General features: G+C 41.2%; 1 protein-coding gene across 1 annotated transcript in view; it reads left to right on the forward strand.

Annotated features, from left to right (window-relative positions):
- LOC146982910 (E3 ubiquitin-protein ligase rnf213-alpha-like) overlaps positions 1–15,828 on the forward strand; it is a 32,309-nt gene that overhangs the window by 8,768 nt on the left and 7,713 nt on the right. The window contains exons 19-52 of the mRNA XM_085784197.1: positions 73–225; positions 323–942; positions 1,166–1,325; positions 1,423–1,640; positions 2,083–2,220; positions 2,339–2,503; positions 3,976–5,248; positions 5,348–5,529; positions 5,651–5,806; positions 5,905–9,513; positions 9,609–9,733; positions 9,898–10,014; positions 10,094–10,218; positions 10,303–10,425; positions 10,506–10,567; positions 10,788–10,941; positions 11,024–11,165; positions 11,252–11,443; positions 11,560–11,690; positions 11,788–11,945; positions 12,030–12,242; positions 12,443–12,630; positions 12,735–12,855; positions 12,951–13,051; positions 13,135–13,317; positions 13,516–13,682; positions 13,787–13,889; positions 13,971–14,085; positions 14,183–14,387; positions 14,501–14,697; positions 14,808–14,930; positions 15,031–15,141; positions 15,395–15,637; positions 15,718–15,793. Of these exons, the coding sequence (XP_085640323.1) occupies positions 73–225; positions 323–942; positions 1,166–1,325; positions 1,423–1,640; positions 2,083–2,220; positions 2,339–2,503; positions 3,976–5,248; positions 5,348–5,529; positions 5,651–5,806; positions 5,905–9,513; positions 9,609–9,733; positions 9,898–10,014; positions 10,094–10,218; positions 10,303–10,425; positions 10,506–10,567; positions 10,788–10,941; positions 11,024–11,165; positions 11,252–11,443; positions 11,560–11,690; positions 11,788–11,945; positions 12,030–12,242; positions 12,443–12,630; positions 12,735–12,855; positions 12,951–13,051; positions 13,135–13,317; positions 13,516–13,682; positions 13,787–13,889; positions 13,971–14,085; positions 14,183–14,387; positions 14,501–14,697; positions 14,808–14,930; positions 15,031–15,141; positions 15,395–15,637; positions 15,718–15,793 (10,149 nt within the window). The remainder of the gene's footprint in view (positions 1–72; positions 226–322; positions 943–1,165; positions 1,326–1,422; positions 1,641–2,082; positions 2,221–2,338; positions 2,504–3,975; positions 5,249–5,347; positions 5,530–5,650; positions 5,807–5,904; positions 9,514–9,608; positions 9,734–9,897; positions 10,015–10,093; positions 10,219–10,302; positions 10,426–10,505; positions 10,568–10,787; positions 10,942–11,023; positions 11,166–11,251; positions 11,444–11,559; positions 11,691–11,787; positions 11,946–12,029; positions 12,243–12,442; positions 12,631–12,734; positions 12,856–12,950; positions 13,052–13,134; positions 13,318–13,515; positions 13,683–13,786; positions 13,890–13,970; positions 14,086–14,182; positions 14,388–14,500; positions 14,698–14,807; positions 14,931–15,030; positions 15,142–15,394; positions 15,638–15,717; positions 15,794–15,828) is intronic.

The raw sequence follows: 15,828 nt of genomic DNA on the forward strand, positions 1-15,828 counted from the left end.
GTACAGTATATAGCCATGTGCACTGGCTTGCTAGAAGAATTCAGATCTGTGTGTATGATTTGATATTCATAGATTGCCTCTCTGAGAATGGACAATACAAAGACAGTGCCAAAATGAAGAGGCTGTTAAACTGGAGACAAGATGAAGTGAAAGCTGTGTACCATGAGAAGGAGCTTGTGGACATCACCTTAACAATGACCCGCAAACTTCAGGAGCACATGACAGGTATGATAGTTGTGTTTGAATCGGCCACTCTGGTTTGGTCTTAATCTTGTAGCAAATTTATCTGATCTGCTTATTCATTTCCTTATTTCCTTGACAGTGGATGTTGCTGACATGGAGGAAAGTCAACAGGTCAACATTGAGGTCATGCCCCTCAACCATTTTATGGAGGTTCATCAGTTAGATTACATGCCCTCCGAAAACACTGGTGTTGTCACCTCCTTCAGCCTGGATAAAGAAATCAGAGAAATGGCAGAGGTCCTCTACACCTTCAGAGAAAGTTACATTTTTCAAGTATGTTGGGAAAAACAAGCCAAAGTCCTGGTCAACGATGAAATTGGAGACGATGGTCCTGATGAACAACAAATAGCAGACATTCAGGCAACACTAGATGTAATATATGATGACATTTTCAGGCCTTGCTATGCTGACTACAGAGACATCTACACTTGTCTGAAGAATGGCAGCATAACGCTAGAGGAGGTCAATCAGCTCTTCAAAACATATGAGGGCAAATACGAAGAACTTGCAAAGGACCTGGACATTATGTGTGAAGTTGATAAATCAACTGACAAACAGTGGATCCACAGCAGGGTTCAGCAGATTGAGCAGTATCATGAACTTCATCTAGCGGTGGCATCAGCTCAGATCATCATGAAGGTCAAAGAGACGCTTGGTCTTCAAGGGGACTTCAGGGTTCTGGAGACCCTTACAGTAGTTGTAAGTGATCTCGTATTGCACCCATAACTTTGTGTTCAAATGGAACCTTACTAGGATACAAACCTCGCTCTGCACATCATTACATTACTGTATTTTAGGACATGTACTTACAGTGTATATCCTGACATGCAAAACAACAGCACAGAAATGATCTTATTGCCAGCCCCCCTGTGACCCTATGAACCTGCTTTGGCAGTGTTAACTTTTCACTTTCTTCCCACAGGGTCGTGCAGACTTTCAGAGCGAGCATCTCAGCCGTATTGACAATGACTTGATGCAGGCCAAGAAAGTCCTGGTGGACATCACTGAGCCTCGCAGGCTGTGCCTACAAGAGTTGGGACTAAGAGGACATTTTGTAAATTGGGTGAAGGATGCACTTGAAGGTAGGAGTTGTTATATTCTATTCTAGTTGCAACATAAAACATCAGTTACAGTGCTTATTCAGGCAAATTTCTTTAATTATAAAAAAAATCTTTTTAGATATCAATGAATTGAAGGTGTTTGTTGACCTGGCTTCGATCTCTGCGGGAGAGAATGACATGGATGTGGATCGTGTCGCTTGCTTCCATGACGCTGTCCTCGGTTACTCCTCAATGCTTTATGAGCTCAAACCAGACTCTGGTTTTCCCACCTTCAAAGAGGTGGTGGAGAAACTCTGGAGAGCTCTGGAGAATGACAGCAACCTCCCAAATAAACTGGTAAGACGCCTTGCCAAACCTATTGCTGAAAACCAAACCTGCTTTATGATAGCCATAAAATGATTACAATTCTTTTGATTCTTGAGACACTATGAAAACAATCATGTGAAACTGATTAATAAAGTTATAGAAGATGGCAATATTTGTTTAGCAATTTCTGAGGTGAAATATGTTAGAATAACTTCTCAGATTGAAGATCAACCTGAACCTACTGACTTGTACTGTATATCACCAAAATTAAATGAAATTAAAATATAACTAGTACTATCATCCTGTAGGTTTAGTAATCATCACTTGAACTAAAATGGTACTTACTTAGCACAGTGAATAACTAATGTACTCTCAGAAGAGGATTTGCAATGAAATGAACATTTGTAGGAAAGTTTTGAAACCATACAAACAATTTCACAGAATTTTTAAGGTTTGATATTTTCTCTTGTAGCGGGACAGTGCTCGTCATTTGGAATGGCTAAAAACTGTGAAGGACAGTCACGGGTCAGTAGAGCTGTCATCTCTCTCATTGGCCTCAACTATCAACAGCAAGGGTGTCTACCTGATCAGCGCACAAAATGTTAAAACGGTAAATAGCAGTATCAAAGATAATTGCATCACTATGCAGCACAGAGGTTAACTCTGAGAGAAAAGCTCCTATAAAATTATTTATGGCAGTGTACTTTTGTTTTGTTTTTTTAATCTAGTTGAGCCTTGACACCACCCTGAAGCTGCAAATTGCAGAGGAGCATGATGAGGGTCAGCAGATGCGCTACTACTCCCTGGAGGACCTGCGGGAGCTGCAGAACAAACTCATGCTCATGTCTGGGAAAGGGGATCAAGGACAGAATGAAGTTGATCACTTTGCAGAGGTATATTGATATGATTCCCTTCAATTAACATACAGTGCCGTGAAAAAGTATTTGCCTCCTTCCTGATTTTTTTTTTTTTTTTGCATATTTGTCACACTTAAATGTTTACGATCATCAAACAAATTTGGATATTAGACAACGTCAACCCAAGTAAATATAAAATGAAGTTTTTAAATGATGATTCAATTTTTAAGGGAAAAAGTTACCCAAAACTACCTGGCCCTGTGTGAAAAAGTAATTGTCCCCCCTTGTTAAATCATGAACTAACTGTGATAAAAAATAAAAAAAAAAATTAAAGCTGAGTTCAATTTCACTGGCAGTTCACGCCCCAGCCTGATCACTGCCAGACCTGTTGAATCAAGAAATCACTTCAATAGAACCTGAGTGTGAAAGAGTGAATCCTTTGTTCTTCTTGCTGTAATGTTTGTCTGTATTGTTGTTCTCTCGACACCATTGTAAATGAGGACTTTCCTCAATGGTCTTCGAGAATAAATAAAGGTTATAATAATAATAATAATAATAATAATAAGTCTCGGGATCATCAAGAAGTATTTTTGGAAAAAGCCAAGCACAAAAAGACAAGCCATTCTGATACAATGACCTTATAGCTGAGCCATGTGAGGCCTGCAGGTCTTTAGAAGTTGTTGTGGTTCTTTTGTGACCTCCTGGATGAGTCGTTGGTGTGCTCTTGGAGTATTTTGGTAGGGTGGCCATCTTGGGAAGGTTTTTACCACTGTTCCAAGCTTTCTGCATTTCTTCCTAATGACTCTCACTGTGGTTCACTGGAGTCCCAAAGCTTTAGAAATTGCTTTGTAACACTTTCCTGACTGATAGGTGCCAATGATTCTGTTATTTCATCTTTTTTAAATTTCTTTAGATAGCAGCATGATGTGTTGCTTTTTGAGATCTCTCAGCCTCCTTCACTTCACTCAAACAGGTTCTATTAAAGTGATTTCTTGTTTCAACAGGTTTGGCAGTGATCAGGCCGGGGTGTGGATAGTTAAATCAATGTCAGCTTTAAAAAAAAACAAAAAACTGGTTTATCACAGTTAGTTCATGATTTAACAAGAGGGGGCAATTACTTCTTCACATAGGGCCCGGTAGGTTTGGATAGATTTTTTTCCCTTTAAAAATTAAATCATCATTTAAAAACTGCTTTTTATGTTTACTTGGGTTATCTTTGTCTAATATACACATTTGTTTGATGATTGTAAACATTTAAGTGTGACAAATATGCAATAAACTAAGAAATCAGGAAGGGGGCAAATACTGTTTTATGGCACTGTAGGTAATTTTGTTAAGTATAGAAGTGTGGCTCCTTATACTAAAGTAATATGGTATAAGTACTAGTACTTACCTAAATACAATTTTCCAGTTTCTCAATTGTGCTTGTGCAAAGTTTATGCCTCTGTAATATACTATATTGTACAAGAATGTATAAGCAGTCACCTAAGTTTTTTTTTATTTTTCAGGTTTTTGACAGTGTTCAACGACTAGCTGAAGCATTTATTGCCCTCTACACTGCTGGGAATCCTCTGTTCAGACACTGGGAGGCACAGATCAACTGCTGTTTAAGCAGCAATGCTCCTAGCATTATGATGGACTTCAACCTAGGTAGTGTTCTCAGTGCTGTCATTGTGGAGGGAAGCATAGAAGAGCAGCTTCCTGAACTGTGCAGGAAAATGGAGAAATGCCTGAGCTACTGGATGGATTTTGTAGACAAACAGAGATCCCAACATTACTACCTGAACTACTACACAGCTGAACAGATTGTCTACCTGTGCAGCAAGCTGACTCAACAAAATGTGACCAATGTGGAGGACCAAGTTCTCATGATGCTCTCCTTCATCAAGTCAAATTGCACATCTTCAGATTTGAGGCAAGTATGGCATGAACTCCAGTATGAAATCCTAAACAAACCACAAGAGCAAAATGAGGACATTGAGTTTCAGACTTTTGTGGAGGTGCCAAGACGTAGACTGGGGGACCCAGACATCATCAGTGAACTGGATCCTCTGCCAAGTCAAGAGGAACAAACAACTGGTTCACAAAATTTTGATCTGATATGGAATGCTTACATGAAAGACATGAAGAATTATCTCCCAGAGATTCTGGATATAAAAAGTCTTGGACGGCTGTTGGAGATTCTTGCAAACAGAGATGATGAGCATGAAGAAGATATTTCTGATGATAACATTAGAAATTTCATAATGAGACAGGCGCCCAAAGCCCTGGTCACTGGAAATCCAAATCTCATTGTTTGCCCTCATGATGAGGTCCTGACATCTTGCATCTCCATATACATGAGTAGTGAAGGCGAGACACTCCCCACCTATGATGAGGTCCTCCTCTGCAACTCCTCAACACCATATGAACAGGTGGAGTTGTTCCTCAGACGCTGTCTCAGCAAAGGCTACAGGGGACAGAAGATATACTCGCTACTGTATGGAGATCTGCTCACTTACGATGTGAGCTCTAAATTTGAGAATTTTTTTCAGCGGATGAAAATGCAGAGCAGGAAAGACTACAGACTTGTTATTATCTGCAGCTCAGAAAGAGAACATGCCTACCTTCCATCAGCTTTCAGCCAGCACAGGTTGCACATGGTCCCCCAGGAGCCATTGGCGAGGATCCAGCAGTACCTCCACAAACACTATGTTGTCCCAGCAGAAGAGTGCAGTGCTGCAGCTGCATTCAAGGACCGACTGAGTGTCGGCGTTGTCTCATCGAAAAGGGCTGGTGTTGGTATGTATTTATCAATTTGAAATGGCTTGTTGTAGAAACCTGACTTCATGAGATTAGTGATACCTGCCATTTTGACCATTTTGTTGTTTTTAATTCTAGGTAAATCCCTCTACATCAAGAGGATGTATGAAAAACTGAAGCACTTAACCAAAAAGCCATCAGTGGTGAAATGCATTCGCTTGACTGAACCTAATGTTGACGAGAATGTTGTCCTTCATTCCCTGTTGGACACCCCCAAGAGGAGAGAACTCACAATGTTCCACTTTGACATCACATCATCGGTAATAATGACTCATGATAATGAATTCATTGTTTAACTTTGAGAAATATAGTTTTTTTAAAGGACATGTCTTTAAAGTTTATTTGTTATGTTAATGGATTTTGTGTTTTCTGTGTGAAAAGGTGCAGAAAGGCCTCCATGAGTTTCTTTTCAAATTGTTGATTCTGCGCTATTTGATGGATTCTGAGGGATCAATGTGGAAGTGCAATGACAAGCAACTGTATGTCATGGAGATTTTAGAACCGACTATCAAATCAACCAGAAATGCTTCTCAGCAGGTAAGAGTTTCTACAAGTTTGGCATTAACCCTTTTCATTTGTCATCTGATTTTCAACTGTTGCTGACTTTGGGTTGTATTCTTTCTTTTTGTGCATAGGCCCAAACTGTGAACAGTGCATTCATAGACGTGTTCCCAAATGTTTTCTGTCGACCTCCCAAAGAGGTGCTAATGCTTGAGATGAGGAGGGAAGAAGATCCTACTATTGTGAGCTCTGATGACCCATTGATGGATGATAAAGAATTCAGGAGTGCAGCCTTTCAACGGCCATATCAGTATCTCACACGGTTTCATAATCACAGTGATCTTGATGTGTTTACATATCAAGGTGTTGAAGGGTCACACGTGGAATGTCTTCAGATGCTTCTCATGTACTGCGGCATAACAGACCCATCCTGGGCTGAACTGAGAAATTTTGCATGGTTCCTTAATCTTCAGCTGCAAGACTGTGAGACATCTGTTTTCTGTGATGCCACTTTCACGGGAGACACTTTAACTGGATTCAAAACCTTTGTGGTGGACTTCATGATTCTGATGGCAAAGGACTTTGCCACTCCATCACTCAGCATCTCTGACCAGAGTCCTGGCAGGCTGCAGATGGATCTTACTGGTGTCCGAGATGAAGACTTGGCTCCTTTTAAGATTCGAAAGAGATGGGAAACAGAACCACATCCATACATCTTCTTTAATGATGACCATGTGTCCATGACTTTCATTGGTTTCCATCTTGAACCCAATGAACAGAACTTTGTTGATGCCATTGACCCTACCTCTGGAAGAGTGATAAAAAAGAATGTCATGACAAGGGCATTGTATGAAGGCCTAAGGCTGCAGAGAGTCCCTTTCAACATAGACTTTGATTGCTTACCAAGAGGGGAGAAGATAGAGCGAATTTGCAATGTTCTTGGTATCCAGTGGCCTCTTGACCCTGATGAAACATATGAGCTCACAACTGACAACATACTGAAGATGCTGGCAATCCATATGCGATTTAGGTGTGGCATCCCTGTCATTATCATGGGCGAGACAGGGTGTGGTAAGACCAGACTCATCAGATTTCTTTGTGAGTTGCGGAGAAGTGGGGTGGCCTCTGAGAACATGAAGCTTGTCAAGGTACATGGAGGGACAACATCTGAGATGATTTACACCAAAGTCAGAGAAGCAGAAGACATTTCTTCTATCAACAAGCAAGACTATGGATTTGACTCTGTTCTCTTCTTTGATGAGGCCAACACTACTGAGGCAATCAGCAGTATTAAGGAAGTCCTCTGTGACAAGACGGTCAAGGGGGAATGTTTGAGACCGGACTGCGGACTGCAGATTATTGCAGCATGTAACCCATACCGAAAGCACAGAGATGAGATGATTCAGAGGTTAGAATCTGCTGGCCTTGGGTACAGAGTTAGATCTGAAGAGACAGATGAAAAGCTTGGATCTATCCCTCTCCGTCAGTTAGTGTATAGAGTTCAAGCATTACCACCAAGCATGATCCCTCTGGTGTGGGACTTTGGGCAGTTAAATGATAACACAGAGAAAATATATATCCAGCAGATTGTGCAAAGGGTGGTTGATAACAAAGAAATCAATCAAAGTTACATAAAGTGCATCACTGATGTCCTTTCAGCCTCGCAGAAGTACATGAGGACAAGGAATGATGAATGCAGCTTTGTCAGCCTAAGAGATGTGGAACGCTGCATGCAGGCATTTGTTTGGTTCTATAACAACCATGTGAGATTTTTTGCAGAGCTTGAAGAATTTGAGACCAAACAGAATGTTGATAAGAATGAAAGGCATCAGAGACAGTCTGAGGATAGGGACCCTGTCTTCTGGTCTCTAGTCATGGCCATTGGGATGTGCTACCATGCTTGCCTGGAAAACAAGGATACATACAGACAGAAAATCAGCAAATGTCTACAACAAGCATACAGCCCAGGAAAGGTTTTGCATGAAATATCACTCATGCAAGATTTACTACTGAGTGGTGTGCCAATGGGGGATACTATCGCAAGAAACAATGCTCTCAAGGAGAATGTCTTCATGATGGTTCTGTGCATTGAGCTAAGAATTCCTCTTTTCTTGGTTGGAAAACCTGGAAGCTCAAAATCTCTGTCTAAAACTTTGGTGGCAGATGCAATGCAAGGCCAAGCAGCTCATTCTGACCTCTACAAAATGCTGAAACAGATCCATTTGGTGTCCTTCCAGTGCAGCCCTCACTCAACACCAGAGGGTATCATTAATACATTCAAGCAATGTGGACGCTTTCAGGAAGGAAAGAACCTGGATGAGTACATCTCTGTTGTGGTTCTTGATGAGATTGGCCTAGCTGAGGACTCTCCGAAGATGCCACTTAAAACCCTTCACCCACTCCTAGAAGAGGGATGCATTGATGATGAACCACTACCACACAAAAAGGTTGGATTTATTGGTATCTCCAACTGGGCTTTAGACCCTGCAAAGATGAACAGAGGCATTTTTGTCTCCCGTGGCGACCCTGATGAGAAGGAACTGATCGAAAGTGCGAAAGGCATATGTTCATCTGATGCAAGAGTTTTGGAAAAGGTCAGGGATTTTTTCCAGCCCTTTGCAAGAGCCTACTTGAAAATCTGCAGAAAACAAGGCAAGGGCTTCTTTGGCCTGCGTGACTATTACAGCTTGATCAAGATGATTTTTGCAGTTGCCAAGGCTTCTCAACGGAAGCCCACAGCAGAGGAAACTGTGAAGGCAGTTTTGAGAAATTTCAGTGGCAGAGATGGTGTGGATGCAGTCATGGTCTTTACTAAAAGACTACAGATGGCACCCAACCTGGAGAACATCAATGCCATTGAGTTTGTGAGAGAAAACATTCAGGCAGTTGGACAGGAAGAAGAATGTCGGTACTTGCTGGTGCTAACAAAAAACTATGCAGCCTTACAGATCCTGCAGCAAACCTTCTTTTCAGAAAGTGTTCAGCCAGAAATAATCTTTGGATCCAGCTTCCCGAAAGACCAAGAGTATACCCAAATCTGCCGCAACATCAATAGAGTAAAGATCTGCATGGAGACAGGTCAAACAGTTGTGCTCCTAAACTTGCAGAACCTCTATGAAAGTCTGTACGATGCTCTCAACCAATACTATGTTTGCTTGGGAGGACAGAAATATGTTGACCTTGGACTGGGAACCCACCGTGTGAAATGCAGGGTGCACAAAGACTTCCGACTCATAGTCATTGAGGAAAGAGAGGTGGTCTACAAACAATTCCCAATACCTCTCATCAATAGGCTGGAGAAACACTATCTGGACATTCAGACTGTCCTCAAAACTGAGCAGAGGAGGATGGTAGATGACCTGAAAGGATGGGTGGCACTTTTTGTGTCTCTCAAGAGCCAAAACTTAGCAGTGGCTCAGACGTACAAGTACCAACCTCCAGATGTTTTCATTGGCTACCACTCAGACACATGTGCATCTGTGATTCTTCAAGTAATAGAAAAGCAGAAGGACAGCTTGGAAAACTCAGATCCCGAGAGGCAAATACTTGATGAAGCTAAACTCTTACTGCTCAAATGTGCTACACCAGACTCAGTTGTGCGGCTGGACTGCACAGGCCTATCCAAAGTGGACAGTGAACATCTGGCCAGGGTCTACTTTGAAGAGCAGAATAACATCTGTTTGGCTGACTACATACTTGCTCACACACGACAGGAGGCCCATTGCTCCTCTGCATTCACAGAGGTATCTCTAAAGTTGTCACACAATACCAATTTCAAATGTATTCTGCAGTTTTAAAGTCCTTATATGGTCTCATTAACTGCAACTTCAAACCATAGGTGACAACATTCTCCAGACTTTTGACAGCGTCTGACTTGGAACCACTGGAGCAAATGTTGCATAGTGTGGAGCTTCTCTCACTCCAGCAGTTTGACACAGAACACTCCTTCCTCAAGAAGATCAGGTTTGTTGAACCATTGGCATTGGCATTAATCTCACACTTGTTGGTATTCTCAATAGTTATTTAGTTGTAAATTTTGTAATGTTAAAAAGAAAAGCATTAATGAATTGTTAGCAGTAATTTGTAACTCTTATGATCTTAAGGTATTAATCTCTGTTTTCTTGTAGGACCTTCCTCACTGCAGACAATCAAAGCAGTAACACTGGACCCTGCAACAAGATTCTAATCATTCAGAGTGACTTTGATGAAGCCACTCATAGTGCCAATCTCATTGCGTCTGCAAAGTAGGTCCAACATTTCTCCTCTGTTGGGTATGAAATGTGTATGGTTTTGCTATATTGAAATATTGCTTTCCATTAATAGGTATTCATCCATAAATGAAATCAACAAAATAACTCAGGAGAATGTGGGAAGCAAGGTGTTTGTCTACTTCATCACCAGACTACCACGAATGGAAGGAGGGACTTCCTATGTTGGTTTTCATGGAGGTAAGGCTAATAGGACTTCATATTATATAGTTATCACATTATTTGAAGAATAGAGGGTAATCTCAGATATGTTGTTATATACAGGACCCTGGAGATCAGTTCACATTGATGATCTTAGACGCTCAAAGGACATTATTTCAGACATCAAAGCCTTGCAAAACATGACAATCAGTCAGATGTTTCAAATGAGGACAAATCAGCATGAAGGTAAGTGGTTGATAAAATCCTACATTCAGTCTTCACATTAAAATCATTTGTAGCATTAAATTACACATTGTGTTTCACAGCCATGGAAGTGGATGACATGTACACAGAGAATGAACAGGAGGGAGCAGAGTTGGAGGAAAATGTGAGTACACAAATGTCAGACATTTGCAACTGTGAGAAACCCACAAATTTACAACATATTTTACTGAAAGTCTACTTAAAACTGGACATAAGTTTAGAAGTTTTCGCAAGAAGTGTGTCCTGTTGCATACCACTTTCTGACAACAATTACATTTATTCTGTGTCTATCTGAGTAATATTCTGTTAGACTAGTGTTTGACCAGTGTTTTCTCTTGATGCAGGACTTGGACAGTGCTCTGGACACTACAGCACTGCTGCAGAGCTGTGTGCAGAGTGCAGTGGGTATGCTGAGGGACCAGGTGGAAAGTGGCCAGCGTAGTACTCGCAGAGTCCAGATATTGCTGACACTCCTCAGCAACAATGACGAAATAAAAGGTTCTAACAATAACTTTTTTCATGATAAAGTATTAATATATTGTGTAGCATTTACATTGTTGATAATCTAAATCTTTATCAGGTGAATTTCTGCAAACTGTGAAAAAACATCTTCACTCATTGCTGTCGATTTACGATGGCAACACCTTCTCATCCATCAAAAGCAACTGGGTCATCAAGGAGGCCTCAAACATTGATGCCTTGCAAGAAGGAGGCACCTTCAGGTGAGAAATCCTGCTGAAAAATACTACATTACTTCATTTGTCTATCTGTTTGGACAGTAATATTGACTTCTTGGGGGTCATGACAGGCACACCTTATGGAAGCGCATTCAGGCTGTGGTTGTCCCCCTCTTGGCACAACTGCTTTCAGTCATTGACCGTGACCAGAACCTGAACATCCTGCTGGATGAAAACTGTGGTGAATCTGTTAAGAGACTGTGGTTAGATATCTTTGGCAACGATAAGCTTCTGGAAATCCCTCAGCTAAGACTGGACCACAAGTAAGTGTTTTTAGTATTGTACTTTGCATCAAGGTTACCAATCTCCTATAACTAAGAAAATGCTAGATACTGTTGACTTTGCATATTTTAACTTTGTGTGTCTTCTTTTTGCACAGCTCTGAGTCAAGAACAATCCTTGTACAGAACTACATTGTCCAAGACAAAAACTTGAGCTGTACCATGCCCTTCAGTTGGAGGATCAAGGACTACCTGGAAGAACTCTGGGTTCATGCGCTTCAACATGAAGGTAACTGATTCAATCATATGATGAACCATGAACCATGATATGTTATGTTGTGTTGCCTTTTTGCTCTTTGATTAATATTATTAATCTTATCTATTAGGCCACACACAGCGTGAGTTTGACGAGTTCTTTTGGAAAACACCACTTGGACGATACATTGATCAAGCAGACCCAGAGATGCAGACAGAGTTTTTTCAGCGCTACCTTCAAGATTTCATCTCCATGACGATGACTGTGACTTGCGAAGAAGATTTACAGGTTGTAATCCTAGCTAACTGTTAAAGTTTTAAGTCTAATTGTTGTGTCATTATCTATACTAATGCATTGTATCTGCTTTTCCAGCTTCTGTGTGGTGCTTTAAATTGTTGTGTCAGTGAGTTGCGATCGCAGCGCATTGACAGTGAAACAGTGAAAATGACATCTCTTCCATGGATCCATGCTGCTTACCATGAGTTTAAAAACCGGCTGCAAAACCTCTCTAGAATGATGTGCATTCAGCCCCAGGTGACCAACGACCTCTTACACAATTCTCATGCCAGAGTTGGGGAAGAACTGGTGAGTCTCTTACAAACTATTAAAGATAAAAAAAATATATATGTTATTTTTGTAGTTTAAATAAAACCTTTTTCTCACTTTTTCATTTTTACATTTTTTTTAAAATCTTGTATGCATGAGATTAAGATTAAGATTAAATTATTCATCATTTTAGAGGCCTGCTATTTGATCAAGTAATCATGTCTCCTCTTGTCTACAAGCTACTGGATGTGTATGCTGCTTTTGCGTGTGTTGAGTACCTGGAACCCAGACACCTTGGCACAGATGCCCAAAGACAAGCCTGGCTCAGGCAGGTCAAAAAACTTCAGGTTCCCATTGAGCTGATCTGCTCAGAGGACAGTGTAAGACGTTATGGAGAGAGGAGCAAGGCAATTGTCTGTAGAGTCCAGTAAGTAAAGTTTCCCAATTGTTCTAGTTGTGTATGCTGAGGTAATCTTTAGATATGTTGGTATTGAATTGGATGGTTATTTGTTTGTGTTTTTTTGTTCTTAGAGCTGGATGGAATCGGATATTTTCCCTCTCTCTATTTGTTGAACACATGCTGTTGGGCATCGAGCAGCTGGAGGAAAAGCTGGCACCCCTCATTTTGGAGCATACAAAAGGGCTTGGCCAGGTTGGCTCTTTATATTAATCTAATCGTTCATGGAATGAATTCAATGAATTGCCATGAAACTGTAAAAATGTCTTGCCTCTGCCCATTTTTTCAAGATACTGGAAAAGAATTCAGACCTCAAAACTCAGCAGTCATTTGAGGCAGTCATTGGTTTGCTTAAAACCTGCAAAGATGGAGCTGTTCAACGCATCTTCAGGTAGAAATCCAGATTTCTAACATTTGCAGTTCAATCTCCTCTGTTGTTCTTTCCCTCAACCCTGTTCTTTATGCTCTGTTCAGGTTTGGTCAGACAATGTGCCCAGTGTGCATGGGAGATCCACAAGAACCTCTCTGCCTCCCGTGTAAACACGTCTTCTGTTTGGCCTGTATCAAACAGTGGTTGAACCCTGGTCAGATGTACTGTCCCCTCTGCATGCAGCAAGTTGATGATGACTTCCCCCTGGTTCCTTCAGATGACATTAGGTTGGTAATTGAATGTGAATTACAGCAAAACAAACTCATTTTAATATGTTTTAGAAAACAAGTCAAAGGCATGATTATGTTCTTTCCACACACACAGATAATTTAATATACTGTGTGCTGCTGTCCTTAATAGGATCTCAGTAACTTCTTGCTGTGTTAATCTCTAATTAATACTCATTGTGGTTCCTTTTTGTGTAGGGTTCTCGTCAACCAGCATGCTCAATTCAGGAAGCAGTGCAATGCTTTCTTCATCGACCTGGTGTCTACTGTGTGTTTCAAGGACAACTCTCCCCCATGTCCAGCTGTCATACTTCATTTGCTGTCCTTCCTCATGGTGGAAGCCAACATTGTTCCCATTCTCAGAGGTAGAATAATCATCTAACCTTGATCACATATAAAAGCACAACTATGCATCTGCTGATACCTATTTTGTTGTTAATATCGTTTTTTGTGTTTTGTTTTTTGACAGTTAATCGACAAGTTCTGACTAAGGTGCTCTCTCCATTTGATGACTCAGCGGATAAAAATCCTGTAGTTCGATCTGTAGTGCTCAAACTCCTGCTGAAATACAGGTGAGGTGCTGCAACTGCACATTATGTACACATTTTAGGCGTGTTTCTCGGTTTTGAATAAATGTGGTTGTTTTTTTGTAGCTTTGATGAAGTTAAAGGTTACCTGCAGCAGCATCTGACTGCAGTTGAGCAGAGCAACATCTTGGAGAAGACAGACAAAACTGAACTCTACTGCTTGTACATTAACTGTCTGGAGGTACACAGGAATTTACATTCTGAATTTAGTTGTGTTACATTTTGATACATCTTATTGTCATTGGGTGAATTCACCTTTCCTCTTTTCATTTCTCTAGGATTCCATGTTTGAGAGGTTGCAGTTCAGGTCCATGGCCGATCAACAGATGTGTCTGCGAGAGGAAAGTGCCTTCCTGACTGAATACCAGTCACATGGTCAGTCAGCTGAAACAGCCACTGTAGACTACCTGCAGCAGTTGTCTAGAGTGCGTATGGACCTGGACATGGCTGCCAACCTCATTGTGGAAAACCTGAGAGCCAATGGTGTGTAACTGGGATAAAACATACCGGTAGTATTAACATGTGTAAAACCTTTGTAAATGTGTGTGTTTACTGCAGTTTAAGTTTTGCTTTTCTTTTTGTAAATCTTAAACCAGACTCCTGGAGAGGAAGTCAAAGTGGAGCCACAGCCTTCCTGGTCAGTGTGTTGAATCTGTGTAAGCGCAGTGGAAATAACTGGTACCGTGTCTACTTGATCCGCAAAATCTGCAGCCAAGACGGAGTGGACTTTGTCCTGAAACTCCTCAAAAAGGATCAAATGCGCTGGCTCTTCCCTGATGAAGCTCTGCAAAAGGTTTATATATTCAAGTGTGATTTTCAGTTTTGGTGTGTAAATGAAGGCAAAGTAATCTCCAAATGTACTCTGAGCATATACTGTAATTCAGTTATTTTCATTTCACCCAGAGTGAGGAGGCAGCTCCAATAGATCAGTACCTTGTGTGTGGGGAAGACTACAAGACCATCAGAAATGCTGTTGCAAATGTAGTGATGGAAGGAAAAGTGGGCGGACTGGACGAGACTTGTGAGGTAATGTGGCATCACTTCCTTGTTGGCAATTTACCATCACATCAGGACTCTTCTATGTATTTACATGGATATCTTGTTGCCCTTTTGCTTGTCTTCATAGGGATGCAGATGCCTACCACAGCAGAAAACGGTTTATCTTCTGTTGGCGCTGTACAGGGAAGTCACCAGTCTGTATAGAGAGGCCAATGTTAGCTTCCATCCTAAACCTGAGGTAGGTCCTGACAGTAAGAGTAAACAAGCTGACAACCATTCGGGCTTGGTTGTGCAAAAATATCGCAAACAATCTACAGTAAATCTTCCTCCAAGCAAACTCCATAGACCATAGCCAACCCTTTAATGAAAACAAACACAGTGCACCCTCTTTCACATTTTCTGAACTTGGGCTCGTTTTTAATTTATCTGCACTTTCAAGACATTTATCTGTTTGTGTCAGTCAAATTTTGCATGTATCTTTGTGCTGACAGCAATTGGAAGCCTTGACGACCTACATCCAAACCTCTAAATTCCTGGGAAGCCCAGAGGTGAGGCCCTTTGCCATATCTCTTGTGACCAACCAACTTGGACTGTTGACTGTTCGTCCAGGGGCTTCTGGTACGCAGTGTGTTTTGGAGGACTTGACTATTCACCTGGCTGCTGTTTTGTTCTGTGGGACCGGGGGGATCTTAGCTCCTCTCCAACAGCTGGCAAGGGCACCTGCAAACATGCAGGTATGTACAATGCAAACAGCTTTCAGTGTTGCCAGCTTGTTTCTTTAAAGTGAAATGAACGTATCTCTATGTTACTACAGGCCGCATTCTTGCCCACAATGCCAGAGGACATGTTAGCAGTGGCTCAACAAGCTATGGGACAATTGCAGTGGTACAGTAAGTAACAGACAAAAGAACTGTACTATGTCATA

Source organism: Trachurus japonicus, chromosome 8, assembly GCF_045865225.1.
Source record: "Trachurus japonicus isolate A0001 chromosome 8, Traja_1.0".
In the NCBI taxonomy this organism is placed as follows: Eukaryota; Metazoa; Chordata; class Actinopteri; order Carangiformes; family Carangidae; genus Trachurus; species Trachurus japonicus.